At 43.5% G+C, this 26,434-nt stretch overlaps 3 protein-coding genes across 3 annotated transcripts; 1 reads left to right on the top strand and 2 right to left on the bottom strand.

Annotated features, from left to right (window-relative positions):
- Positions 1-525: 525 nt before the first annotated feature.
- Positions 526-9,615, bottom strand: CSUI_001366 (chitinase-like protein clp1; the record flags this gene model as incomplete). Its single annotated transcript, XM_068061572.1, has 5 exons — positions 7,568-9,615; positions 6,341-6,503; positions 5,381-5,498; positions 4,564-4,636; positions 526-3,996 (listed from the first exon to the last, which is right to left on the bottom strand). Exons 1-5 carry the CDS (start codon positions 7,904-7,906, stop codon positions 526-528), a joined length of 4,164 nt encoding a protein of 1,387 aa, XP_067926449.1. The 5' UTR covers positions 7,907-9,615.
- On the top strand, positions 9,400-15,561 carry CSUI_001365 (ef hand domain-containing protein). The gene is made up of 2 exons (XM_068061571.1): positions 9,400-9,861; positions 10,389-15,561. The coding sequence occupies exon 2, from the start codon at positions 11,195-11,197 to the stop codon at positions 13,562-13,564; it is 2,370 nt and encodes a 789-aa protein (XP_067926448.1). The 5' UTR covers positions 9,400-9,861; positions 10,389-11,194; the 3' UTR covers positions 13,565-15,561.
- A 3,999-nt stretch (positions 15,562-19,560) lies between these two features.
- On the bottom strand, positions 19,561-26,385 carry CSUI_001364 (uncharacterized protein). The gene is made up of 5 exons (XM_068061570.1): positions 24,946-26,385; positions 23,768-23,836; positions 22,952-23,206; positions 22,182-22,256; positions 19,561-20,840 (listed from the first exon to the last, which is right to left on the bottom strand). Exons 1-5 carry the CDS (start codon positions 24,954-24,956, stop codon positions 20,780-20,782), a joined length of 471 nt encoding a protein of 156 aa, XP_067926447.1. The 5' UTR covers positions 24,957-26,385; the 3' UTR covers positions 19,561-20,779.
- Between the last annotated feature and the right edge of the window lie 49 nt (positions 26,386-26,434).

Genomic DNA, 26,434 nt, shown 5'->3' with positions numbered 1-26,434 from the left:
AAATCTACACACATAGATGGAGGTGTGTGCAGCGATCATACAACGAAGAGGAGATAGATTATTCTGTGGAGGTAAAATGTCTTTTTTTTCATTCTTTGACGAATGAAGGATCAAAGCCATACAAAGCTGTAGACGACAAAAAGAGAGAAGAGAATAGCGCCTAACCAGATAGATATGTATGTATGTATGGAGCCCTAGTCTGAACTCACATACGTCATACACATGCACCTGCATACGTGTATCGCCACATATGTAGACAGGCAGATGATATCCATACACACCCCTTAGTATCTTTGTTTCTGTTATGCGTGAAGACACCCCAAAAAGAAGGGAATTTACGACGTTTTTTCTCGAGAAGAGAAAGAGAAAAGTCTTCATGCCTAACACCTGACAAAAGACCTGTCATCACTCGCCTTGCTTCTGTTCATCTTCTTGTTTCAGAGGAGACTGAACCTCCTTTCTTTTCTTCTTGCTCTTCTTGTTCTCCTCTTTTCTCGTCTTCCTCCCTAGCTAGCCCTCTCTTCTTTATCTTCTTTTTCTTAGCATTCTTTCAGCTCTTCTCTTAACATCTTCCACCGTCAATTGCTTCTTCTTTTTCCATACCTCTCCTTCTTCTTCTCCTGAGCTACCACCACTCCTGCTGCTACTTTCTTCGTCATCGAGCTCACTTGACTCTTCTGTCTCTTCATCTTCCTCTTCGTCTCTCTGGTCTTCTTGTGAAGAAGAAGAAGAGCATAGCGAATGAAGGAAAAGAATCGCTGAAGTGAGGAGAAGAAGGAAGAAAGAAAAAAAACCAAATAAGATACGAATAAAGTTCGGCCAGGATTCATTAGCTTCACGGTAAGTCTGTCGTAGCCATTTCTTGAAATGTCTCTTCATTCTTGCTACCAATCTGAAGAATCCTTGTGAATGCTCTTCTTCTTCTTCATCTTCTCCTTCTATCTGGCCACGGATTTCTCTCTTTCTTAAAAGATCGAGACCTTCAAACAGATTGTCGATGGTTAGTCTTCTTCGATCTCGATAGAACTTCGGTGGAGATAAAGAAGGAGAAGGATAAGAAGAAGAAGAATCTTTCTGTTCATCTCCTCTGTCGTTTTCAGAGAGGATGAATGAGAAGTCGTCTTCTTTTCCTTGGTCATAGCTTCTTTCTCCTCTCCTCTCACGGTTGGATGAAGGCGGAAAAGGATCGAGACCTATAACAGCAGGAAGATCTTCAGGTGTATATACACCGTAAGAGTCTCTTAGTGAATTGGAAAACAGTAAACCATCCACTATTCCTATCACGAAATCCATGCCTCTTTCGTCTTCTTCTTCTATTGTTTCATCATCGTCTTCTTGTGTCTTTTCATTCACGCATTCCGCTGCTTCTCTTCTTTCTCCTTTGAAGAGCTTCTCTTCTCTCATCTCTCCAGCATGCCTTTCCACATCTCCTCCTATAGATGCCTGACACATCTCTTTCTTGTTTCTCTCAGGAGAATCTTTCTCATTCATATCTTCACTCGAAATTGCCTTTCTCCTAGCATTCTGAAGAGAAGATGAAAGATGTTTACGATACTGCTGAGAATTCACAAACCTCGTAACTTTCATGATCTTCCAGACCTTCTCAAAGTAAAGAAGTGCACTCAGTTCATTCTCATCTGTAGGCATCCAAGAAAGATCTTCTTCTCTCTCTTCTTCTTCTTTATCTGTTGTCCTTCCCTTCTTCTCATCGCCTTCATTATAGGCAAACAGAGAATTGCGTAGAACCAAATCGTCTTCTTCTATCATCTCTCTAGGCAACTCTCTTCTTCTATTCTTGTCGATCTTTCTCTCTTCTTCTTCTCCTTTCTCAGACACATGCAATCGAGCGGTAGAATGTCTTTGTGTAGAAAGATTCTCTCCGACTCGTCCGTCTATCTTTCTTTGTTTCAATTCTTTTAGCCATTTTCCTCTCTTCAATCTCTCTAAAGATCTGACCAATACACTTGATAGACTCACAAAATTCTGCTTGCCTAGCCACGTGAGTATCGAAGTATCGATGGCTATAAGAATCAGAAATCGAGGAGACGTCGATGATCGAAGCTTCGTAAAACTCTCCTGATTCACCCAAGGAAAAACTGGAACTCTATAGTAGTCTAAGAAAGCAATCAAAGAAGAAGAAAAAAGAGAAGAAGAAGAAGAAGAAAGAGGAGAAGAAGAAAGAGGAGTGAGATAAAATGTGGGACTGAGAACCGAGCTGAGTTCTTCAAAGAAATAGGAGCACAGTCGATTCCGACGTCGATGCTGTTGGAGTGAAGAGTGAAGTAAGTGAGTTTTGAAGTGATCTCGAGCGATCTGTTCGACAATCGATTTGAAGGCCTTCAGTCGATTTGTCTGTCTTTGATAGAATCTCTCTCTTGCTCTCTCACCCTGACGTCGTCTTTCTTCCTCTTCTTCTTCTCCGCCTTCGTGGGATCCGACAGGCTGAAAAGATGTGATAAGTAAAGGAGAGAAGAAGGGAGATTCATGGGTTGTCCTATCAGGCTCTAGGGCGCATCTTCGCATTTCCATAGAAATTTCTTTTAAGAGAGACGAAGAGGAAGCAGGAGTTTCTACATCGTTGATATGAGAGATTAATTCTTCTTCAATGTCTCTATAGACACTCGAGATCTGAGATAAACATACGCTTGGATCATATGAGTAGAAAAAGAGATGTTCATATCGATTCTTCACGGCTGCATCGATGAAGATCTCAATCGATTCTCTCACTTGCTCAATATCGATACTCATGGAACTCTGAGCTGCATGAGAATCTTCTTCAGATTTCTCTTGTCTGTTTTCTGAACTTGTCGATAAAGACGAAGATGAAGAAGAAGAAGAGGGTGGTAAGGATGAAGAGGAAGATGTGCTGAGTTTTCTTCTGTGGGACTCGATGATCTGAGGGAGATCGATGCACATAACAAAGGAGACACTCGACGTGACAATCGGAGGAGAATAGAGTAGAACATCTAACTCGTTTGTCCCTAGAATCTCTCTCACAGGTGTATTGCGAAAGTAATTTTCTATCCAGCTTAATACATCATTCTTTTTCGTCTTCTTGTCTTCTCCCTCCTCTTCAATTCTCTTTCCCGAAGTAAAGTCGTAAGAAGACATTGAAGAGGATCTCTCATGGACTGTCGCTTTCAAAAGGAAATCGACAATCGATTCAGATGTCCGCGGTCGATGAGGTGAGAACTTTTCTAGAAAGAAAGGTGTCTCCCTCGACGAAGTACTCTTATAAGGTTCTGTATCTTTCTTTTCTTGTGAAGATAGCATGGAGATAAGAGAAGATCTATCTTTCACATTGTTTTGCAGAAGGAAAGAAAACGTGTCAATAGAAAGAAGAAGGAGAGTCGGGTATCGATCAATGCTAAAGTTCTTCTGACAGATAGCTCTACTTCTTTCATCTTGAAAACAATCGAACCTTACGAAGAGAATATTAGCATAGAGATGTCCGGTGTGACTTTTCATTAATCTTTCTTCTTCTTCTCTAAATTTTCTCTTCATCGTTAGCACATCTTGTTTCCCTTGAATATATGTCTGCTCTAAAGAGGATATCTCTCTCTCATTCTCGATTTCTTCTTCTGTTCTTTTCTCTCCTTCTTGGCGACTTCTTTCTCCATCGTCCTTTGTGTTGGGATCCTTCTTGACTTGATAATTCATAAGATTCTTCTCGAGAAGATCAGCTCTTTCTTCGAGGTGCTTAATGTCTCTTTCATGCTGAAGACGCAGAGAAGAAATCACACTTTCTCGTGCATCTCGTATCTGTTTGATCCGGTGTCTATACACCTGAGATGCATGCACGAACGGTGTATACAGAGCCCGACAATGATGACACCAAGGCGCTGTGAAAGCAATGAATATCAACTTGGAAGATAAAGATGAACTTGAAGAGACTCCTTTCTCATTTTCTGAAGAAAGATAGGAAATCCACGAAGGCAAATTCTCTAGAAAAGATGCGTCCAAGTCTATCACACTACCATCTTCCTCCTTGCGTGTCTTTACAGAAGAAGAAGCAGAGACAAACAAGATAGAAGAAGAAGAGAGAGAGGAAAGCAGATAGGGATGATAATGCTGGCTCGAAGAGAGAGATGAAGAAGAGGAAGAAACGAAGAGAAACTCTTATAAGTTCGTAAAAGTTTTACGACCTGTTCTGACTTGAAACAGACACAGCGAGAAGAAACGCAAGAGACGTATATGCTTCCAGTCGTTCTGCTCTCATACAGGATATAAGAATCATCTTATCTCTACCGACATTTCTCTACGCGATCATCATTCTGCTATAGCTTCCTTCCAAAACATACAGATGCACGTACAGCTGCAGACCACTCCAAGCTCACTCTCCACGATATAGACCCGCACCCCGCAAACTTCGTCATCTCATCCACCTATCTACCGTCGATCTATCTATCTATCTTTGATCGATCTATCTATCTATCTTTGATCGACCTATCTATCTATCTTTGATCGACCTATCTATCTATCTATCTTTGATCGACCTATCTATCTATCTTTGATCGATCGATCTATCTACCTTTAATCGATCTACTATCTATCTCTTTTTACCTTCAAGGCACCTCGACCATGATAGGATGCTGCAGCGGATCCGCACGGATACTTATCCGAGGCATGACACTCCCTGAGAAGAAAGAAGGAAAATTCACCCGTCATCTCCCTTCATGGAAAACATCCTATTCAAAGAAAAACCACATCTCTGTCTCTTGGTGTCTCCAAACCAATAGACACATATACCACCAAAGAACACGCCGATACGCACATACACGTGTATATATGCTTAGACAGATATACATAGAGAGAGACGATGCAGGGCGAGAGCTTCAGACCATATATACACTCCGTCTTTTGCTTTTCCTGGTCAGAAGAACTTTGAGACAAACAACGAGAGACGCTGTGCTGCTCTCTTGAATATCACAGAGATGTGAAGGGTTATATACGGATATACCCTTTGACGTGGGAGATGCGGCAATTCCCAAGAGAAGTGCAGTTCTGCATAAAGGCAATGAAAGAGCTGTAAAGTCTAAACTCTAGGACTACTTCTAGTCCTACTATCACCCTGAGACAGCGACGACATGAATGCTTGGCAGAAGTCTCAGTCTCTTTGGAGCACACGCACATATACAGATGAAAGAGACTTATATATCTATCTACCTACCTTTAATCTATCTATCTGTCCTTAATCTATCTGTCTATCTTTATCTAACTATACTGTTGGGCAGGCGCCATGGCACACATATCTGCTTGACGGACATACGGTTTCATAGAGACATACACGTACGGGTGTGTGTTGCACTATACATACACGTATACACATGAGTACATCTACACTTGTACATATTTGCTCAGTCTACGAGAAACGACATACCGGTTCGTGTCGGTATCTTCGAACTCTGTCCAGAAGTTTGTATGGACGAAAGTATGAGAAAGGAAAGCGAGGCATTCAACAAGATTCACGAAGGCATTCTCTTCATCCGAGTCTTTCGCTAAAAAGAAGAAACGAAGAGGAAAAGAAACACAGAAGGAGAACAGCACACGAAGCCTGACGTACATACAGTCTAGAAGAATAGAGAAAGCCGACAGGGTGGTCGAATGAATAGGTTAATAGAGAAAGCTTACATACATCTCCCTTTCCTCGTCTGAAACAAACGGAGTGCTTTGTTTCTCTTCCCGTGCGCTGAATAAATATACCTCTTCTAAAAGATGATACAGCGATATATGAATAGCCCTCATGTGCAGATGAACATATGCACGAATAGACAGACATACACGTACACGTCGATGCGGGAAGCCACGGCAAAACCTAACGTTCCGTTCTCTGAATGCATACGTAGTGTTTTGATTGATACCATCCCTTCTCCCAGCCTGACGATGATACATCCCCAGAATACAGTCTTGTATACACCACGACAGAGTTGACAATCCTTACGGCACTTTCTATAAGTTCTATGACAAGCCTCCCCTCCCTGAAATCTCCTTTCAGCATACATATATAGATGTATATATATATATACATATATATAGAGACAGAAACGAAACAAGACCGTCTGATCCATCATATCCGCATGTATCGGCAGTATTGAGAAGAAAGTGCCATGCGACTCATTCGGATAGGCGCAAACAGGAGTCCTGTTTTGCACTAGTACCCGTTATGACCAGTGCAGAATTCATTCTTCCATACGACCCATATAACCTACCTATCTATATCTACATATATACTTACATACATAGACATGTATGAATATGTAGTAGAGATACTGACGCAGCGATTGCTTGATGAGTGTATCAAAATCAAGAAAGCAACGTGAAAGCGTCTTCTCTTTCTTACAAGAAGTATTGCAGAACTCTTTGAATCCTTTATGAGCTTGGACAGCGCAGGAGATATCCTTGTGTATCGCCGCGGCAACTTCGGTAGACTGTAGAAGTCCCCGGTAAGTAACAGGGGCTGGTGCCTTGGCTAAGAAACTCTCTATCTGTGGCCGTGAAATAACCTGAAAAAAGAGCCCAGGAAAATAATAAATCAAACAAAAGAAAAAGTGGGTCACGACAGAGCCTGAAAGCAACTTACATGCACACGTACCGTCGAGTGCACATACACCCCGATCAAGTGTACATACATCCCAACCAGGTGTACATGCACTCCAGTCACGTGTACATACACCCCAATCAAGTGTACGTACACCCCAAAACAACACGGATTTCCTCCGGACTATGTGATGCACATCTCAAACAAGAGGACCAACTCCCAGTATGCCAACCCGAGCCGCGTTGTGACCTTCAAAAGGAACATTCCTACTACACATCCATCTACGGAACGGGAAGCATAATGAAAGTCCGATAGAATAATAGTAGTCATCACACTCGTCTATAACGTCTACTGTGTCGCGACCCAGTAGAGGTGTGTAACCTCGAGACGGTTTGTCTTTTGCCTCGCTGTATCCAGTACCGTGCTTAGAAAGGAGAAAAAGAACAATAAAGGAAATTGATGGCTCTGTTTCTGCCAAGGAGCGAGTGTTGCAAGAGACAAAAGAGAAAGATTCCCTGTCTTCTCGGCAAGCTCAAGTTAGCGACAGCTTCCGTATTCCCAACAGAAAAGATCAAAAGAGAGATGAAGCAAAGAACCTTCTCCGACAGAAACTACAACGGCATGGGTAGGATAAGAAGAAATTTTCTTTAACGATCTGCAAAGTAGACATACGTCTATAGGCAGAAAGGCCCCATACACATGTGGAAGCGCGCACAGGAAGACAGACGAGCAGACGCTTTCTCTCCCTCGATCACGATATCGATCCATCTGTATACAGAAAGATATATAGAGAGAGATATCTATATATCTATATATAGATATATATAGATGTATGCGTATACTCTCTATATATACATATATATCTATATATAGATAGAGGGAAAGACGGAAAGAAAGTGTCACTAAGACCGGCAGAAGGAAGATAATGTTTTCGGAGAGGAAAGGAAGACGACGTGAGGAACAAAAGAAGAAGAAACGAGTCGTTTCTATCCCTGGAGAGAGAGAAATCTCCTTTTTCTTCGAACTTACTTTTTCAAATGGTGTATCTCCAGGATAAGTACAGTCCCCTTCGGAGTATAAAGGCGAGGGCATAGGTTCTTCCTTCTCATCATCGTCAGATAACTTCAGCTCCATCTGAACCCCATTCAAAGCTGTCTGTTGTCCTCTATGACTTAGTGCCGATACAGGAAATACCTTGATAGGAAAAGACTTGAAAGAAAACGTCGCATCTTCTACAACATTAAGCAGGTGTACATACACCAGACATAGACCTGTCACCATCACCATCATCATGGAGATAGGCCGACGGCCTTTCGTGAACGGCATATGCATGCCATTCCTTAAGATGGGATCTATCCCTCCCATCATGAAATAGAAAGGTTGCTGTGAGGAAAGGAAGGAGAATGAAAAGGTAAGAAGAAGATTTGTGAAGTCTCCGAGTGGCGAAGAACAACAACTCCCTACGGCGCAAGAAGGACAGCTTATAAGATGAGAAATAGAGGAAAAGAAGAGAGAAGCGAATGAAAAGAAAGTCTGATGTCTGTGAGAAAGAGAAAGAGAGGATCTGGTCTTTCGTAGGATGCACGTTCCGGCAAATGTGGTGGTGTCAAAAGGAAATCCTACAAACAATCAGGTGTATGTACACCTGAGACAAGCCATCTTCGACGCAGCGGGAATCACCCCTCGGCAAAACTTTCTCCCTTTCTGAAATTCTTCACCTGTAACGATCCAGTGAGAAGACCGTCATATCTCTCAAAGAAAACAGGTGAAAAGAAGAAGGAAAAATCGAAGAGAAGGAAAAGCGCCTTTAACAGTAACGCAATATCTTACACTCTCTCCTTATCGAACTTGGGGCCTAGAGAAAAAGAAAAGCGAAGAAGATTACCAGAATCCCTAGTTCTCAGCTGATGTAGAGGAAGAGACAAGAGGCTTTAAATGAAATAGATCTTCCTTGGAATGGAGAGAAATGGTTAAAAGAAAACGAAGAAGGAGAGAAACCTTCAGACAAGACCAAGGTAATCGACAGTTGATGAACGGGGAAGCGACCCAAGTATCGACGCTTCTTCCGTGCAGAAGAAGAAAGACAGGAAGAGAGAGATTGGCCCGACTGAGACGATACAATAAGTAGATAAGCTAGTAGAAAAAAAGACTTCTCTGAGGTGAACGCCCGGTACAAACGATGCGAATGACGGGTAGGAAGAAAAGAGCTAAATGAATGACTGAAACAGAGGAATCAGAACCTGCGGAAATAGCGGAGTGAAAAGGGTGAAGGAGAAAACGAGGAAGGGGAAAATGACCAGAACTGTCTAAACACTCGAAGATGAAATGCATGAAAAACGGGGGAAATCAAAAATCTGGACGGAGCAAAGAGAGTTCTTGATCACTATGAAAGAAGAGGAACTTAAAGCTGCCGAAATCTTGCTCAGGTGTACATACACCCGACGATAAGGTCAAGACTTCATCCAAATCTCCGGGAAACACCCTTTGAGGACTTGAAATCTAAAAGAGAGATGTTGCTTTTTCCTCGAAGTTTATCTTTCATGCAAAAAGGGGAAATTGTCCCTTCTCTTTGTCATGTTCTTTTTATCGCCACAACAGCCACAACCACGACCACCAAGCAAGCTAGCATCGATATGGACAAACAAATATCTCCTATCTCCCTCCGTATCGCGGTATCGACAGTGAGTACGACCTTTCGTCGATTTGTCTCCCATGTAATCCTACAGCTCCCTCTAGAGAAAACAAACCTTCTCCGAAACTCCACATCTCTCACATAACGAAACCGTAGGAATATACCATTCACTATACACCCGACTTTCATACTGAATATCTTGACTTTCATCTCCTCATAGTCCGTCGCTGATCTTTCTTCCTCTTGGTCTACTCCACGGGCTCGGCTTATATACGCAGAATGTAGCTAGCCAATGAAACCACAATTCCTTCGCACTACGTCACGTCGGCCACCACCACCGCATGTTGTCGCGATGGTTGATTGGCTTTTTTTCGAAACAGCCCGGGATAGGGACGAAGAAAGAGAAGAAGGACGGAGGTCAGGAGGAAGGACAAGAGGTGTAGGGGAAGCGACGGAGAGAAGAGCTAGCTGTTTGCTTCGGTGGCTATCGGAGTAGTAGTGGGTATGTGAGTTCATGGACGTAAAAGGGTTGCTGGGGTTCTTATCAAGCGAAGAGACGAGAGTGTTATCAATCATGTCCGTTCTGTTTTTCTTGTCGCTTTTTCCGTTCACCTTCTGCTTTCTTTTATACCTTCCTTTCATTGATGAAGATCTCCTTTTGGTCTTCTATGGATACTTTTCCTCCTTTAAGGTGAGAGGAACAGAGAGCCATATTTGCTATCGTACACCTCCAGGGAGCTCACAACTACCCTCGCAAGATAACTATCCACCAATACGTGGCTGGTAGTAATCGTAGTAGTAGGGCTGCTACACACATACCACCATGATGATCAACTTCGATGCTACTCCCTCCGATGAAATGTCGATTGTCTTTTTTTTGAGTTGGTAGACTTTTTCTTTCCTCTCACCCTCTTCATCTCTCTTTTGCTTTCCGGATAAGCGCATTTGAAGAAAGAAGATGAGGTGTGTCGCCTTTCCTTTTGAAATTTTCACGCATGAGCTTTCCTCTCGAGTCTGTGTGCGGTGAGGTGTATCGATCGACCGACTGGTCGCAATCGACCTAGCGACAAGTCTTCGGGGAGAGGGACGGAGCTCACTCATAACACGACTACACGAGAAACAAGCAAGTCCTCCAAAGAGAACTTTTATTCCTTCCTTTTTTCTTTCTCTCTTTCTCTCTTTCTTTTCTCCTTTCCTCCCTTGTTCTCTTCACTGAAGTGTTTGTCTCTTGTTCATCCAGTTTCTTGTGTCGTTTATCTTCCCCCCCCTTGCATTTCTCTTCATTTCCATCGAAGAGGATCTCATTGTAAAAGGAGACAAGAGGAGGAGAAAGAAGAAAAACAAGGCGGAGAGGCGAGAGAAAAACGCCTCTTCTTCCTTTCATTGAGACACATCTAGGCAAGGCAACTCGCGACGACCCTATGAAGAAAAGCATAAAGGAGAGGGCTAGCTTTGATCGTCAGGTCCTCTCTGCTCGTGTGAAGGAGGAGTGGAATTGAGAAGGAGAGGAAGAAGTTTTTTGTCTTTCAATAAGTATAAAAGATAAAGTGAAGAAGAGGAGTTCACGACGTGTAACGACACCATCGCTATCATACGATTACCAAGCAGCCGCACGACAACACTCCGGGTGTATGTACACCTGGAGAGCCAAGAAGATTTTTTCACTCGAGCGTCGTTTTCCTCCTTCTCCTTTTTCTCCCGTTTTCCCTTTCCTCCCTCTTTCTTCCTTCTGTCTCTCCTGTGGACGTTTCTCCCTTCAAGACTTGTCTTTTTCTTTCTCATTCCCTCCTCCTTCCTTTTCTTTGCCTATCTTCATTCCATCGTATCATATCAAGCGAAGGTCGTCTGTACAGCATACATATAGAGAGGAAGAGATATAGGAGAACATATCTCTTTTCATATCTCTCTTGACCTCGTAAACTTCTTTTTTCTGTTGTCGGTGTTATATCTCCTTTTCTTTCGTCGTCTTCTTTCATCTTCTTTTTCATTACTTCATTCATCTTCCCTTTTCTTCCCTGTCCACGATGTCGACGGCATCTATTTTCCCCTTTTCCTTTATCTTCTTTTTCTTCTGTCTCTTTCGTTCTTCCTTTGCTGCTTCTTATCCGTATGTCAAGCAAGATGACAACTTCCTTCTATCCCTTCTGTCTCCACCTGAAATTTCCTCATCGTCGTCTTCTTCTTCTTCTCCCTCCTCGGGAACCCCACCTAACTTTTCTTCCGCTATTCCTTCTTCTTCTTCCTTTCCTCCTCATTCCTCTCCCTCATCAACGCCTAGCAAAGAACCCAAGTCTTCTTCTTCAAAGAACATCGATAAGAAGACAAGCGGCTTGCGCGTCGACTCTGTTGATCCTCTCCATGCAATCGACGCTTCTTCGTGTCTGAAGAAAGGCAACTGCTCTTCTTCTTCTTTCTCTTCTTCCTTTTCTCCCAAGGATCACGAAGAAAGAGATGACTCGGCTTTTTCTGGAGATGTAACCTCCGACGTGTTGGTCTCGTATCGTTTCTCAGGAGCAGGAGGAGGAGGAGGAGGAGAAGAAGAAGAAGCAAACAAGAAGTTCCATCAAGAGAAGGATCCTCTTCTTTATCTTTTTCGCAAGACAGATCGAAATGACGATGGCTTGATTGATTCGGATGAGCTTCTTCCTCTCTTAAACGTCATCTTCAAGAAGTCGGGGAAGTCTCTGCACAGGGAAGAAGAAGAAGATGATGATGTTTCCTCTTCTTCCTCTTCGTCTTCTCCCTTCTCTTCTTTCTCCGCCGCCACGACGGGGAGAGAAGAAGAGAGAGAGACTGTTCAGCGTCCTTCGAAGCTCTCTCCTTTCTCTTCTTTAGATCGAAGATTTTCGTCAGAGATTCTCGAGTACTTCGACCTCGATGTAGACGGAGCCTTACATGAAGGCGAATTCTTCACCCTCTTTACGAACTTTCAGAGCTCGGAAAGCTATATGAACACTTCTCTTTATCTTCTCTTCTTATCACATCAATATGAAAAGAGAGTAAGACCGGCAAGAGGAGAAGAAGAAGAAGAACGAGGCGATCTTCTTTCCTTTCTGCCTTCGGACATGTCTTCTTCTTTCTCTCTTTTCAATGAAGGAGCTTCGATGGGTGATGCCGCTTCTTCTTCGTCAACGAAGAGGAACAGAGATAGAAGACAAGGAAGAAGAAGTGAGGAGGAGGAGGAAGAAGAGTTTATCGTTGATCTCTTACAAGGTTTCTTTCCGACTCTTTCTCTTTCTCCCGAGAAAAGAGACCACCATCTTCATGAAGAAGAAGAAGAGTTGGCTCGCGTTTCTCAGCATGAACAAGAAGATCCTAGAAGGAGAGTCAGAAAAGAAGAAGAAGCTTTTCGCTCCAGTCATCGACGGAGTAGGAGAAACCGGCCATCAATATATCGATCTAAGATGTCGTACAAGGCGATACACACAGCTATAAGAGAGATTCATGAAGAGCAGATTTCTCTTTTAAAAATGGAGATATCTCATGCACTTAGGGCCCATCTTCCTTTCCTCTCAGAAATATCTCTTTATCGTCTCTTTCATGATAGTCAAAGACATCTCTTTCTCGATCTACTTGTCCCGTCGTCGTCTTCTTCTTCTTCTACAGAGGATCTTTCTATCTCGCTAGCTCCTGGCGCAGAAGAGAGAGTCAGACAGATTCTCTTTCCTTCTTCTTCTCCTCTCAAGGCTGGGGAGCATCGGGAGAGAAAGGAGAACCCCAAGACAACTCCTCAGGAAGAAGAAGAAGGAGAAAAGCTGAATAAGGCCGAGAGAAAGAAAGAAGAAGATGTCGTTATCTCTGTTGTCTTATCGAAGATGAAGGAAGTTGAGCTGTTTCGTCGATTGCTAGATATCGATATGGATGGACGTCTGCATGCATGCGATCTCGACGATGATGCCTTTTTCGATTTGAATGAAGTCGCTTTTCTCTTAGAGAAAGAAGATCTCCATATCAATTCTTCGCTCCTCTTTTCTTTCTTTGATAAAGATAGTGATCGATCCCTTTCCATCGAAGAAACAAGAAATCTGGCGGCGACCATCACGTCATGGTCGATCATCGATGGAGCCTCGGGACAACCGATTCAGCAGGGGACAGGATACCTCCCAAACACAGGAGAAAAGAATGTCTACTACCATCAAGAGAAGAAGAAGAAGACGAAACCGCGGATGTCTCCGGAGAAAGGAGAGATGAAAGATCGACAAGAGCAGGAGGAGAAGAAAAGAAGAAAAGAAGAAGAGCAACAGCATGTATGTGCTTTCTGTTGGATTGTCGATAGTAATAAAGATCGGGTGGTGGACTTCGAAGAGTTCAAGTTCTTCCTACAGAATGAGAATCTAACTTCTGTCTTAACACATCACTTACTTAAGAAAAATCGAGATATCATTCAGATGTAATCCCCATTCACCCTTCTCAAGATTTGATCTCTCAATCTTCTTCTTTCTCTTGCTCGCTGCCGAGAGATGAAGTGTGCTTACATGTGGCACGCATGGCCTTCTCCAAAGAGGAGAAGAAGAAGGCGAGAGAAAGCTAGTCCCGCTGTTGGACTCAGTAAGATACGTGTTTAGAGATACATGCTAGAGGATGTATCTCTAAACACGTATCTTACTGTGTGTCTATCTAGATATATCTGCAGAGAGAGAGAGAGAAATCAATTGAAGATACATGTCCACCTGTAGATCTATTTAGCTGTATACGCATGAAAATAGGGCTGTGGAGTATGAGGTGTGTGTATAGGTGTCTGTCTCTTTTCATCCTTTCATTTCGTCTTTGACTGAAGTGAAAAGAAGGCAAGTGAAGCTTGTGATATAAGGCGAAGGGGGGAGAAGAAGAGAAGGAAAACTCCTCATGATCATGATCTGTACCTAATCAAGTAGAATTTTCATTCCTTTCTCGGGCCGTCGTGGTTCGTTTCTCAAGGAAAGACGTGTTGCAACATGTGTCGAGTCTTTTGATCCTTGTCTTTCCGACCGTAGGCGGAGATGTTTCTCTCATACGGTATATGATATGTCTAACCTTTCCTTTCTCTCTCTCTCTGTACATGTGTATGTATATACGATGTCTAACATCTCTGTTTGTATCGAAAGATACTTGTCTCTGTGTAGACAAAGAGACTGCTCTGGACGGTTATGACTACGCCACATGCGTGTGTGTATAGGCCGTTCCATACATACGATAGTAGTAGGGGGCTGTATGTACACCTGTTCATACAAGGGAGATCTCTTCTCTCTTTTTCCCTTTCGTTACGGTTCTTCTTCTGTTTGTAAACCCGATCACTTTTGACTTGTTCATGGGAGAAAAGAAGAAGGAGAACGAAAAGGTTGTCTACTCATCATCTTCATTCATTCCCTGTCTTCAACTGTCTTTTTCATGTGTGTTTTCTTCCTTTCTGTAACCCATGCATCACAAGTTGTCTTGGTTAAAGTACGAGAATCGTGTAGATTAACAGCCCTAGTAAATGCTGGGGATTCCTCTCTCTCTTTCTTTTCAGCAGTCGCTTCTCCTTGGAGTTGTACAGGAAATATCTCTCTGTCTCTCTTACCATCATATTCACAAGTGGTCAAGGGGAGTAGACAGGGGAGACGGGTTGTCTTCAGACATCTCACTTGGTCTACATATGTCTATAAATATATATATATATGTATTTGTATAAACATCTGTAGATATATACATACCTATTCATGAATATATATGTGTACGTATCTCGACTCGCATGTACAATGTGGTTTAATGTTGAAAAGAGATAAGCGAAGAAGCTATTTCCTTCTGCTCTTCATTATTACATAGACACATACGTGTATGCGATGTATATAGTCAGTCATGCACACATATATACATATATATATATATGCATGTATCTTTGTAGACATATGTATGTGTATATACATGTGTATGTGTGCGTCCGGGTGTGGTAAGAGTGTGATGGCTCTTCCATGGGAGTTGTTTGCTTGTTTAGCGAGATCTACTTCTTCTTTTTCTTCTTCCTCTTATCTCAATCCTTTTTTATCGGGGGGATGAACGTCTTCCCTGAGAATGTACTAAGAAAGAGAGGTAGAAGAAGAAGAAGACACGTCTGATAGTCGGAGTGCATGTGCACACGGTTGGTCTGCACTTGGAAAAAGAGGAGATAGGGGGGGGAGGATAGATGGGACTTCTTGTAAGTGAGGTAACAGTTTTATACATCAATCTTTAACGCTCTGAACTCTTGTTGAAGAGAAAGAGAAAGGAGATAAGGAAAAGGCTTCATGATGTGTTTTCATTGGTAGTACTTTGTTCTCCTTCTTCTTTTTTATCATTACCTTCTCCATCGTTATCTCCCCATGGATATCCCATGGATCGTCTTTTCAAGATGAAAGTAAAAGAAGACTTCTTTATATCAAGAGGTGAACCGTTTCTTCTGTATCGTGAAGATGAAGAAGAAGCAGAAGGAAGAGAAAGATTCGCAGAAAGGAAGAAAGGAGCTTTTTCTCTCAGACGGAGAAGGAAGCTTTCTCTCCTACAGATGGAGGGCGAAGGAAAGATAGCGAGAGAGGTAGTTGTTCATGAGAACGGCCAGGGGAAAACGTCACCTCTGATCGTCATGTGTGTAGCTAGCTAGTCATGTCTCCAGCTGCGTACTGATGTCTCCAGCTAGCCACCGATGTAAGTGTAGTGCTACCTAGCCATGTCAGATGTTACTAACTGAGGACAAAGGATTGTGTCAAGACGGTTAAAAAAGTTGAGAAAACGAGGAGAAAAAAGAAGAGCGAAGAGAAAAAGAGAAAAGAATGAAGTATGAAAGAGAAACAAGGGCTTCAAAACACAGGGAGGGGTTGTTGATACACCCCCACGAGAGCTCAAGCCTAACCACTCCAGAAGACAGACAGACCGATTTCTGTAAAAGAGTTAGACGTGAACTCGACAATCTCAAGCTCAACACACGAAATACTTCCTTAGAGAAAGAGCTAAGGAGACGGGGAGAGGGAATCTTAGGTAAGAGCTTCACAAGCAATAGTGAGGAAGTCTGCAAAAGAAAGAAAGAGGCAGAAGTAGATATTTGGTTATTTGGTCTTCCGTATCTGTCCATCTATGAAAGAGAATGAAGAAGAAGTCTAAGTGTTCATACATACGACACGTTGCCTTTCTTTTATGCTTTGTTTCTTTGCACTTCACGCGGTCGAAAGGCAAGCTTGTTCTCGAGTGTGCACCACGAAAAGATGTCAGTTTAGACTTTTTCCTTGTTTCTTTCTTTCCGTAGAAGCTCCTCATCTGCCTGAGTATCCCTTTGATTAGAAGAAGAGAGAGGAATCAAGAAGTTCCAGTAAAAAAAGTGATAGAAGGGATACCGTGGTTGGAGAGGAGTTGGCTAGACCTTCGTCTTTGTAAGATATCTCTCTTTAGTCATCAGAGTGTGATAAGAAAATCGGACGATGTGAAAAGAAGATGACACCTCTCTTTTTTTCTTCCTCGAAGCCTCTCTCACTCCCGGTTCATGAAGCGCAACTTCACAGCATCGGGAAGGCTTACTACTTCTTGCGAAATATGACTTCTAGGAAATCCTTTTGTTGAGAGGACAAGTAGAGATTGAAGGGAGAGGAATGATTTTCTTTCCCTATGAATGAAACAAGAGATACGCTACACACACAACGCTCTTCATATCTTCTCATCATCAGAGAATTGAGAGATTTGCCACGTTTATTGCATTGCCCGTTTGAACAACAACGACAAGCTCTTGAAGGCAGAATGTCGAAAGACGACTGGCTATGCTCTTTTTGTTCTCTCTTGCGGGATAATTAACTTCTTTCTTTTAAAGCTCTCATGCGAGAATCGAGGGCCGCATCACTCATTCCTAGTTTTTCTCTTCTCATGCTCTAAGTGTCTATTCATCCAACCGCAATAGGAAGGTTGCAGCCGATGTTGGCTGGGAACTCGTCCGTCGATAGGAGAGGAGGAGGGCGTTGCCTTTGAACAGCGATTCTCCTGACGTGCAAAAGTGAGAGATTTACGAGTGGGTTGTAATGGAGATCCCTCCTGAAGTCCGATTTGACCTTTTCACACAAATCGTTATGAAGAAGTGCAAACAGCATCAGCCGGAGAAGCCCAGCATCGTTAACGTGCAAATGAAGGGCAACGATGCGAGTAGATCAACAGAGTAGCTCGCTTCACGTCTCTGGATTCTATGGCAACCAACTTCAAGAACTTAGTTCTCCAGTTTTTAATTCCTTAAGCTAGGTGGTCGTTACTCCTAGTCGTCCTGACTACCGGAGGTACTGCCACAGCTAGGGGTTCCTCGCAAGGCGACGAGGACGCCCTTTAAGTCTAAACGATCTTCATGCACTCGTATGGTTTTTCCATGCATTGCATTCCAGAAAGTGTCAAAAGCTTCGAAAACATGGTGGAAGCCGCACGTCGTCGACAAAGGACAGGAAGGAGTCGTGACGGTTGGTGAGTTCTTTGAAATCCGGGAATGCATGGAAGAGATCCTCAGATGTTGTGAAGATTTGGAGAAAGCGATGCCATCATGCAGCCTGTTCACTTCTCTTTTTCAGGAAAAACTTATCCTTGCATATATGAGATGGATGATCTCTCGGTGAATCGACATCCGTCTCACCCATTTGTCATCTCTCCTGATCGCTTCGATTTTGCGAACACTGGAAGTGCTACTTGTCATGGCAGTTCCGGTGTCCGGATGAGAGGAAGCCCGGGAGGTTGATTCGGACTTACTTGTCAAATCAAATCCCAAGTCTGTTTATTTTCTTTTCTCGAGTTTCCCATCTTCGTCATGCTCATTCCATCGTGAGAAGAAGAGATCGAAGAGCACACGGCACATGCAATGAGGCTCGCTATGTGGGTGTGTGTCCCAAGGAAAGATTTTTGAGAATCTCTTCGTCTCTTTAGTGAACATACGGTAATAAGGCAAAGAAGGAAATAGAAAACAAGTCGAGAAAAAAACAGGGATAGAAGAGAACAACCGCGGTACCGGCTGGGATCGAACCAGCGACCTTGTGGTTAACAGCCACACGCTCTAACCGACTGAGCTACGGAACCTGATGAAGGTAATAGTGAAGAAAGAGACATCGTGGAGATGTCTGCCCAACTAAAGAGATAGAGAGAAAGGAAGCGCGAAAGGAAGAAATTCCAAAGGAAGACGTCTCCAGATACGACCACAAGACGACTTGAGAAGCACAGCACTGGTGCTTTTCATACAGACTGATTCTTCTTCGAATGCTGCTTTCTTAGTTGGAGAGCAAGATAGGGATCGAAGATTCCAGATGTCCTTCTGTAAGCAGCGTCTTCTTCCTCTTCGCTGACTGACACAGACGGAAGGAACGTCCTCGCTTCTTTCATAGGGGTCCTGAGGGATGGCTAGCTAGGTATGCTCAAGACGAATCTTCTCTTTAGTCATTTATTCAATCTCTTTACCATCAACAACTCTCTTCTCATAGAAATCAGGCGGACATCTAAAAAAACTGTATTAGATCGCAGCTAGCTGTCTAGCTGTCTATCTACCTACGACTTTAATTAGTGAGAGTCTCTTCACATTTCGACGTATCAGCGAATAGCACGAAGACTGCTCAGATTCGCTCCTCTTTCTCTGTTTATGCTCTATGATAGAATTGAGTTATCCATCGTATAAAAGGAAGAAGATCCTCGAGGCTTAGTATACACCCTCGTATGGTCTTTACGTCTCTCAACCTATAATAATTGTCGCCCCTTGAACTAACTACCGGGAGAAGGACTTCCTCTTTGATTCTTGTTGCCTTCCTCTCTTTCATCATCTTCTCTCTTCCTTCACCTTCTCTCTAAGACCATACTACATCTCTTCTTTTCTACAGAAAGAAAGAAGAACTGTACTCCGTCGATGTCTCTCGAGGCGTCCAGATAAGACAGCACGATGTTGCGGAGACGCGTGCTGGCCATTTCCTACATCTCCTTGATCTCTCTCTAACGAGGGTTATTGTGCCGTTTCACCCAATACAATCCATGAGACCCAGAGAAGATTCTCTTTTCCTATCTCTCTCTTTCCTAATGTCTTTCTAAGAATATCGACTCCCCTTCCGACAAGCAAGAGAGAGACATCGCACTAGATGGCGGAACACGAAAGGGGGATGTGTTTACGGCTTCTATACCCGTGCAAATCTTTTCTTTCTTCTTCTTCCTCAGAGATGCTCGTATGTAGGAATGTCTATGTATCTCTCGATATGTGTTGAGGTGTGTACTTAAGTATTATGTCTAAAACTGTATGTATGGATAGTCGCTATAACGCAAAGGAACAAGTAGCTCTCTAGAGTGTCATACGACAAAATATATTTCTTCTTACTTCGACAAGACGTCCTCTTTAAGGAACGACCGCCTGTCTCCTCTCTCCTCGCCTACACCGTCAAGAAAATCTTTCTCTTTCTTCTATGGAAGAAGAAGGAAAGAAAGTAGTCTTAGTAGGTTTAATAGCCAGCATCAACCACAAAGAGTTCCCCCTTACTATCGATTGATACATGAAGACAACATATGTGAACATCACGCACCCCAGATCATGGAGAAGCTACATATGATCTTCATCGACAGATGGAAATCTCAAGCCTTGATGAGTCCGTCTTCTTTCCTAGTATATACACAGAAGCTCTACTCTAGATCATTCCCCAGGAAAGATCTTCAACGAATTAGCGCCAAACGACTAGCAGGTCCCCGCTACCCAAGGCGAGTATACAGATATGTATATATACGCAATGTACATATACAATGACCACAACACGTGTAACCCACATCTAGTATGTATATGTATGTACGTATGTATCTCACATGTAGACAGGCATCGATCTCTCTATATAGCTCATATGTATGTGCATGTGGTGAAGACCACAGCCACTCTTTTGACATCTCAACATGAAAATAGACGCGACGAAAGGGGGGAGTTGATGATCCGGCGCAGACAAAGAGCTACAAATGAATAATAAGAGGTGCAGGGGTCTGAATGAATACAGCCAAGTTAAACGTGATAAATCCAGACAACAGCGACAGCAAGGAATGATATAGTAATAGCAGTCATACTAAAAGCGCTACCACATCACTCTCGAGAGACTCTCCATTCCTTCCCCCCTAAGAAGAAGAGACAAGACGACGACGGACGGACACTGAAGAAGGGAAGGGCGTAGGCACAGATTCAAGCGATATGTGTTTACGAACAGAAAAAGAAGAAAGAGAGATCGAAGAGAAAAAGAACAAACGAAAAGACTGCAAAGAGTCCGTCTATCCATTGCTTCCACATCAACTCCTACCTCTCTCTCTCTCTTCCTCTCTCTCTCTTTCAAGAAAACAAGAAAAGACACGCTAAATACAACAAGACGCTATATAGAGGCTATGTCATATCAAAGTATCTTTTCCACATCATTCGCCCCGTGTTCTCATGTCTCACACAGGTAAAGCATCTTCACATACACTCCGACATTCCTGATACTACACTTCTTTTAATTTTCTTTCTTCTTATCTTTTATACCCGTCTCCTCTTCTCCGTTGTATCTCTCCTTTTTTGGCTCTTCTTTCTCTCTCGCCGGTCTAAAAGGAATGAAGCTGAATATCTATAGATTCACATTCTCGGGAGTATACACATCGCGTTTTAGAGAAAAGCTTTCTTCCCTTCATTTCGATGTCTCCGGTGCTAGTCCGAGCTGAGACGCACGACGAGCTTCTCTCTCTTGTCTGTATAGCAAACACCCGCACACGCAAAACAAGGCAGCAGTGGAGCCTTGGGGGGAGAAGAAGATAGGAAGAGATCTTCATCCTCATGATCCATCAAAAGCAGACGTGCATGAGAGAAGAGATCGACACAAAAAGAAACCTTCTCCTTGCAAAACTTCTTTTTACTCCTACTGTTGTAGAAAGAGACAGACAAACTAGACAGGGAGAGAGAAAGAGAGAGAAGTGACTGCGAATCATGTAGAGAGTCCCTATCTCCTACTCTCTCTGACTCGTTTCTCTATCACTCTGTTCTCTTGTCTTTCTTTCTTCGTTGCTTGGAACGAGAGAGAGAGATGTATGAAGAGACGGAGAGAGAGAAAGAAAGAGAACAAAGGGGAAGCAAGTGGATGAAAGATGAGAAGGACTATCGCCGTGAATGTCTTCAAAGAGATCAGATAGAAAACTTGACCCTAGACAGAAAGGTGTAGACAAACCCCTGGAGAAATACGTGTGTATGTATGGAGCAGTTCTTTATGTAGGAGACAAGGAAAGATAAGGGAAGCAAACGAGAAAGACAGAAAAGAAAATGTGTCTGCTTATGTTTATCAGGGTGAGATCTAAACTCCTAACTGCTTCCTACTGACAAGTCCGTGTAGGCAGAAGGAGTGAATTAAATCAACATCCTCATGCTTATCTATCCACGTATACGTATCTATATACAACATATATGATGAAGAGAACCTACACATTCTCTTTCTTCTTCCGCTGCTGAGTCAAATAGCCCCTATGTATATACGCCTAGGCAAACGATACGAATAGGCAAATATCTACATATCTACAGATATACATACAAACAAACATCTACTTAGTACATCTCTTCTGTTACATCTTAACTACCAGACATTCTTCTATTCATTCCACTACATACACTACAAAAAATCTACAGAGAAATTCTCTAAACGAATCTCCCCATCACACTCTGTAGACACAGCTAGGTAGCTAGATTTGTGTCTAGACACATTCCGTCTACATTTTCTACCACGAGAGAGACGAAGACACGTTCTTCAACCATCGAAGCCATACAGAAAGAGAAAGCCCGATCGTACACATGTATCTCCACAGTCAGCTACCTCTGACCGAAGTATTCTTCACTAGGAGAAAAGAAAGAGTGAGAGGACGACCGCAGAATCTCTCTACCCGACAGTTTCCTCTCTCAAGGTAGGCACTACCGACGTAGACATGGCCGGTGTGTCAGTGTGAGGCGAGAGTATGCGAATCACTATATGATGAGAGATACGAAGATAAATAGAGAGAGAGATGTTTTTTCTTCCTATTCTCCATTTTCACCTTCTCACTACTTACGCTTTTTTCTTGAATTCGTTCAAGTCTACATCTCCTAGGAGCTTCACTGCGCCAGGCATAGGAAGGCCTCCCGGTCTGTAGAGAGATAAGCAGAAAGACCGACACAGACAAGCACACACGCACATGATGACAGCACCGCCCAGCTCCGTCAACCTTTCCTGTGAAGCCATAGAGGCCTACATACGTTTCTCTTCTCTTTCACATCGTGAGAGGATGCTGCGACTGTGCAAGTCCTCGAGACGAAAGAGCTAAAGAGAAGAATAGATCCTCGATGAAGAAACGATCTTCTTTCTTACTTGAGAGAGATACTCGAGAGCCGAGTATGTGACGACAGAAAGATCTGTTCTTCCTATTTCCTAGGAATCTCTCCTTTACAGCACTCGTGCCAAGAATGTAAATACACACAACAATTGGTCATTAAAAGAACGCAGGGGAGGCATGGACAGATCTACAGTTAGGTGGTCTGTATGGACATCAATCAACTACATAGAGAACGTGACCATGTATACAGATGGAAAGCTCACGCACTGGTCCTACAAAGAAAAGTGTGAAAAGACAACCCTTTCCTCCCTTCTCCTCCTAGCCCTCCCTCCTCGATGTTCGTCCTCCACACTCTACTGCTTGAGTCCTTCTCCTTATATAGACTAACGATAGACACAGATAGATAGAAACATCCTCACACCCTTGAGAAGCGCATAGCTAGCTATACATATATTATGTATATCTATGGATTGATGTCTGTATGTGTGCCGTGATAATGCGAGAGATACCTCTGAGAGAGAGGAGATTTAAGCGAAGGTGCAGGGGGCTTCTCTTCTTCCGGCTTGGTTTCTTCTGTTTTGGAGTCAGCAGTCTCTTCCACTTGTTCACTTGCTCCTTCTTGTTCTCCCCCTTCTTCTGCGTCTTGTTGTTCTCCTCCTTCTCCTTGTTCTCCCCCTTCTTCTTGCTCTCCATCTCCTTGGGCCTCTACGACTTCTTCTCCCTCTCTCTCTGCTTCGGCGATGCCACCTGCTTCTTCAATTGTCCTGATACGTCACAGTCCATATCCATCAGCACCTGCTACCTTGTACACGAGTGCATATCAAGAGGCTCATCCCTACCTACCTATCGTTATGCCAACAATCTTCCCGACGATGGCCCTGTATACAAGCGAAGATATCTACCCGGTCTCTCGATCTATTCAGCTGTGTTTGTCTATCTTTGTCCTATCTGTCTATCCTTGAACTGACCGTCTTTGGTCTGTCGCGGCGTATATGTGAAGATGTACAGAGCATGACATATATATGTACGGGTGTGGTTGAAGAGCTGACAAAATAGATGAGTAGAAAAGACGTACATGGCCTATCTACCTCAGGCTCTTCGCACACTTATATCAACAAGTAGACATGTAGCAGGGCCTCTCTCTAGAAATGCACACGCCGAGACGCGTACAAGTATACATATGTGTAGATGTGTATGTATATATGAATATGTACGTATAATGGACATGACTGTGTACATGTATATGTATGCACATATGTATACGTACGTCTATATGGACATAAATCTATATCTTAATAAAGAGAAAGAGAAGGAAAGAAACTCACCCCATGGCTATCTCTTGAGCGCACGGTTCATCGGGAACCTCCTCCATCGTCCGGACTCTCTCTGACAATCTGAGAAGAAAAACAAGAAAAGATCGCCAAATCCGATTCCAACAACTGACTGCATGCGCGCATGCAAAGATATCTCACAGAAAGGGAGGAGGAAAGGTATTAGTGATATGTATAATAAGCGATCGTTGGATACATGCTATCAGACTTTTGAGAGAGAAAGACAGAGACCCTAGCTTTGACAAGAATAATGCAGAAAAAGAAAAAACGAGAAGACACGAGAGGAGGAAAGAACGAGAGAGATGAGGCGAAACGACTATGTTGTGGAAATAACAAAAGGGAAGAAAAAAGAGGAAGAGAGGGTCATCTGGAGAGACACATCTCCGGCCATTTAAAGAAAACGGAGAAAATCAGTAAAAAAGGCAGCTCCTCCGAGTGATAGAAGGAGAGAAACACCACAAAAGACATCCTCTGTTCTAATCATTCAACTGGTGACGAAAAAGATCGGTCTTACCTGAATAGTTACCTATGATTGAGCAGAGCGTGTGACTGACTGCTAGGTACTGGAGTGTATGTACAGCGAGTTGGGGGTAGGTGTATATACACTCCAAACACAGGGGGAGGTGTACGTACACCCAAAACAACGAACAGCAACGGGAGATCACGACACTTTCCTGTGGGTAAAGAAACAGATGTACAGGCAGACAAATATTACTACCATTCCCTGGAGAGAAAAAACTTCACTCGTTAAGAGAGGCCTTTCAAAAAATCACACCATGCATGACTACGGGAAAGTGCACGTTTGTCCGTCTCTCCCTTCAGCTGTACACACCTGCGGTGTACGTACACCTGGAAAAAGAGATACACCTCTTCTTTCACCACAGAAACTGTGAACACCGTACTGTTACTACTGCTGCGAATATCGCGACCACTATGCACTCGATGACATAAGGACACAAGATCTAGCTAACGTCAACGAACTATCGACAACTTCCCTTCCGTTCTCGTAATCATCGAGAACTGCCCTTCTTTCTGGGGACAACCCAGCGGGCCTTCTTTTTCTTCTCTATCTCATTCATGTCTACATACAGCCCCAGCCTACTGAGAAAGAAAGAGAAAGAGTTTCCCAAAGAAAGAGAGCGCATAATTCTTTTTGCTTGGAAGCTTCCTACCCTTCTGACATTGTGTTAAAAACAAGAAATCCCTGATGGATTACAAGATGCACTTCCTAAGTTGGGACTTCTCCTCCTCCTCCTTGTGGGCGATCTCTACAAGTGGCAGGAACCAGCTAGGAATTTTCGGAAAGGCCTAGGCCGAGAAGAGAAAGGAAAGATTGCAAGAAGACCCGATAACGAAAGAGACTGAAAGGGAGGGGGAGGAGAGAAACCAAAAGAAACGGGCGGTGACTGGGGGTGTGGTTGAACGACAGAAATTGAGTGAAGGGATGGGACAAGGTAGGATCGATTGTATCTCAGGAAATCGAGATCTCGATGGCTAGCTGGTGAGGGAGACAAAATGAAGCGGGGAGAAGAAGGTGAATGGAGAATAAGGCTCTTTTCTTCGCCTATGAAATGAAAAGGGCGACAGAGCCCCTTGTTTTCCGAGTCAGCAAGAGAACAAGAAAAGAAAAGAAAGAATTACGGCGGCACTTCTTTCTTCTTCCCCCAACCTCCTCCTCGTCATCACAGAGAACGCGGCGCACCGACAACACCGGGAAGGCAAGAAATAAGAACGACGGAGAGGAGTTTAGTAGTGGTAGGAGTAGTAGTAGTTGTAGTAGATTTCTCCCTCTCAATCTTTCTACGTCATTCACATCCACTCGGGGAGAAAGAGGGAGAGAATGAGGCAACCAGTCTCCTCCGATCCAATCACGGAATAACTGCTAGAGATCGACTTGAGCCTCTCATCACGCAAGCTTTTGACTAAAAGAAATGAAGTTACGCACGAGAGAATGTAAGATGAAACGAATTCTTTCTACCAGATGAAGATGAGCTTTCTTCTGACGATGAGCAAACAAGCTAGCTATCTAAGCAGAAGAAAAAGAACTCTCGCTCCCCTCTCGGCTCTCTCTCCCCCACCCTCCCATCTCCGGCTACTAGGGCTTTCCTTCTCTCTCTCTCTCCACACGATCCGACCCTTCTCATGCTATTCCCGCGATCGAGGTGCCACGGGTAGGTGGTTCGGCATGCCTGGCTTGGCTGCTCCCCCCTACCTACCTGGCCCTGCAAGCATGCGGTCGTCTCAATGAGTTCTGCCTGATAGGAGTAGAACATCTAGAAGAGGAGATGTTCGATCGGGACTAACACGCCATATCTCTTCTCTTTCCCTGCGTCTCTCTCTCTTCTTCTCCCTCCGCCCGGCCCTGATTGAGATGAGTAGTAGAGAGAGGAGGGAGGGGCCGCCCGGTGTAGGAGGTAAGAGGGGGAGAGGCTCATGACCGATGTAGGCGGAGAGGAAGCGGGGTGAAGGAACGAACCTTTCTTCGTCTCTCCGTCTCGCGCATTTCCGAGTCACCGGCTTGCTCTCCCATTCTTTCTCGCAAGAAGAGAAGGCGAGACACAAAAAAACTCGTTTTCCTCTCTTCTTATCCTCTCTCTTAAGGCTTCTTCTCCATCTGTTTCTCCCCCTCTCTAACGAGCGAGAAGAAAGGGAGAGGCACAA

The sequence above is a fragment of the Cystoisospora suis genome (genome assembly GCF_002600585.1).
Source record: "Cystoisospora suis strain Wien I chromosome Unknown contig_542, whole genome shotgun sequence".
In the NCBI taxonomy this organism is placed as follows: domain Eukaryota; phylum Apicomplexa; class Conoidasida; order Eucoccidiorida; family Sarcocystidae; genus Cystoisospora; species Cystoisospora suis.
This window is presented reverse-complemented; position numbering and strand designations above follow the sequence as displayed.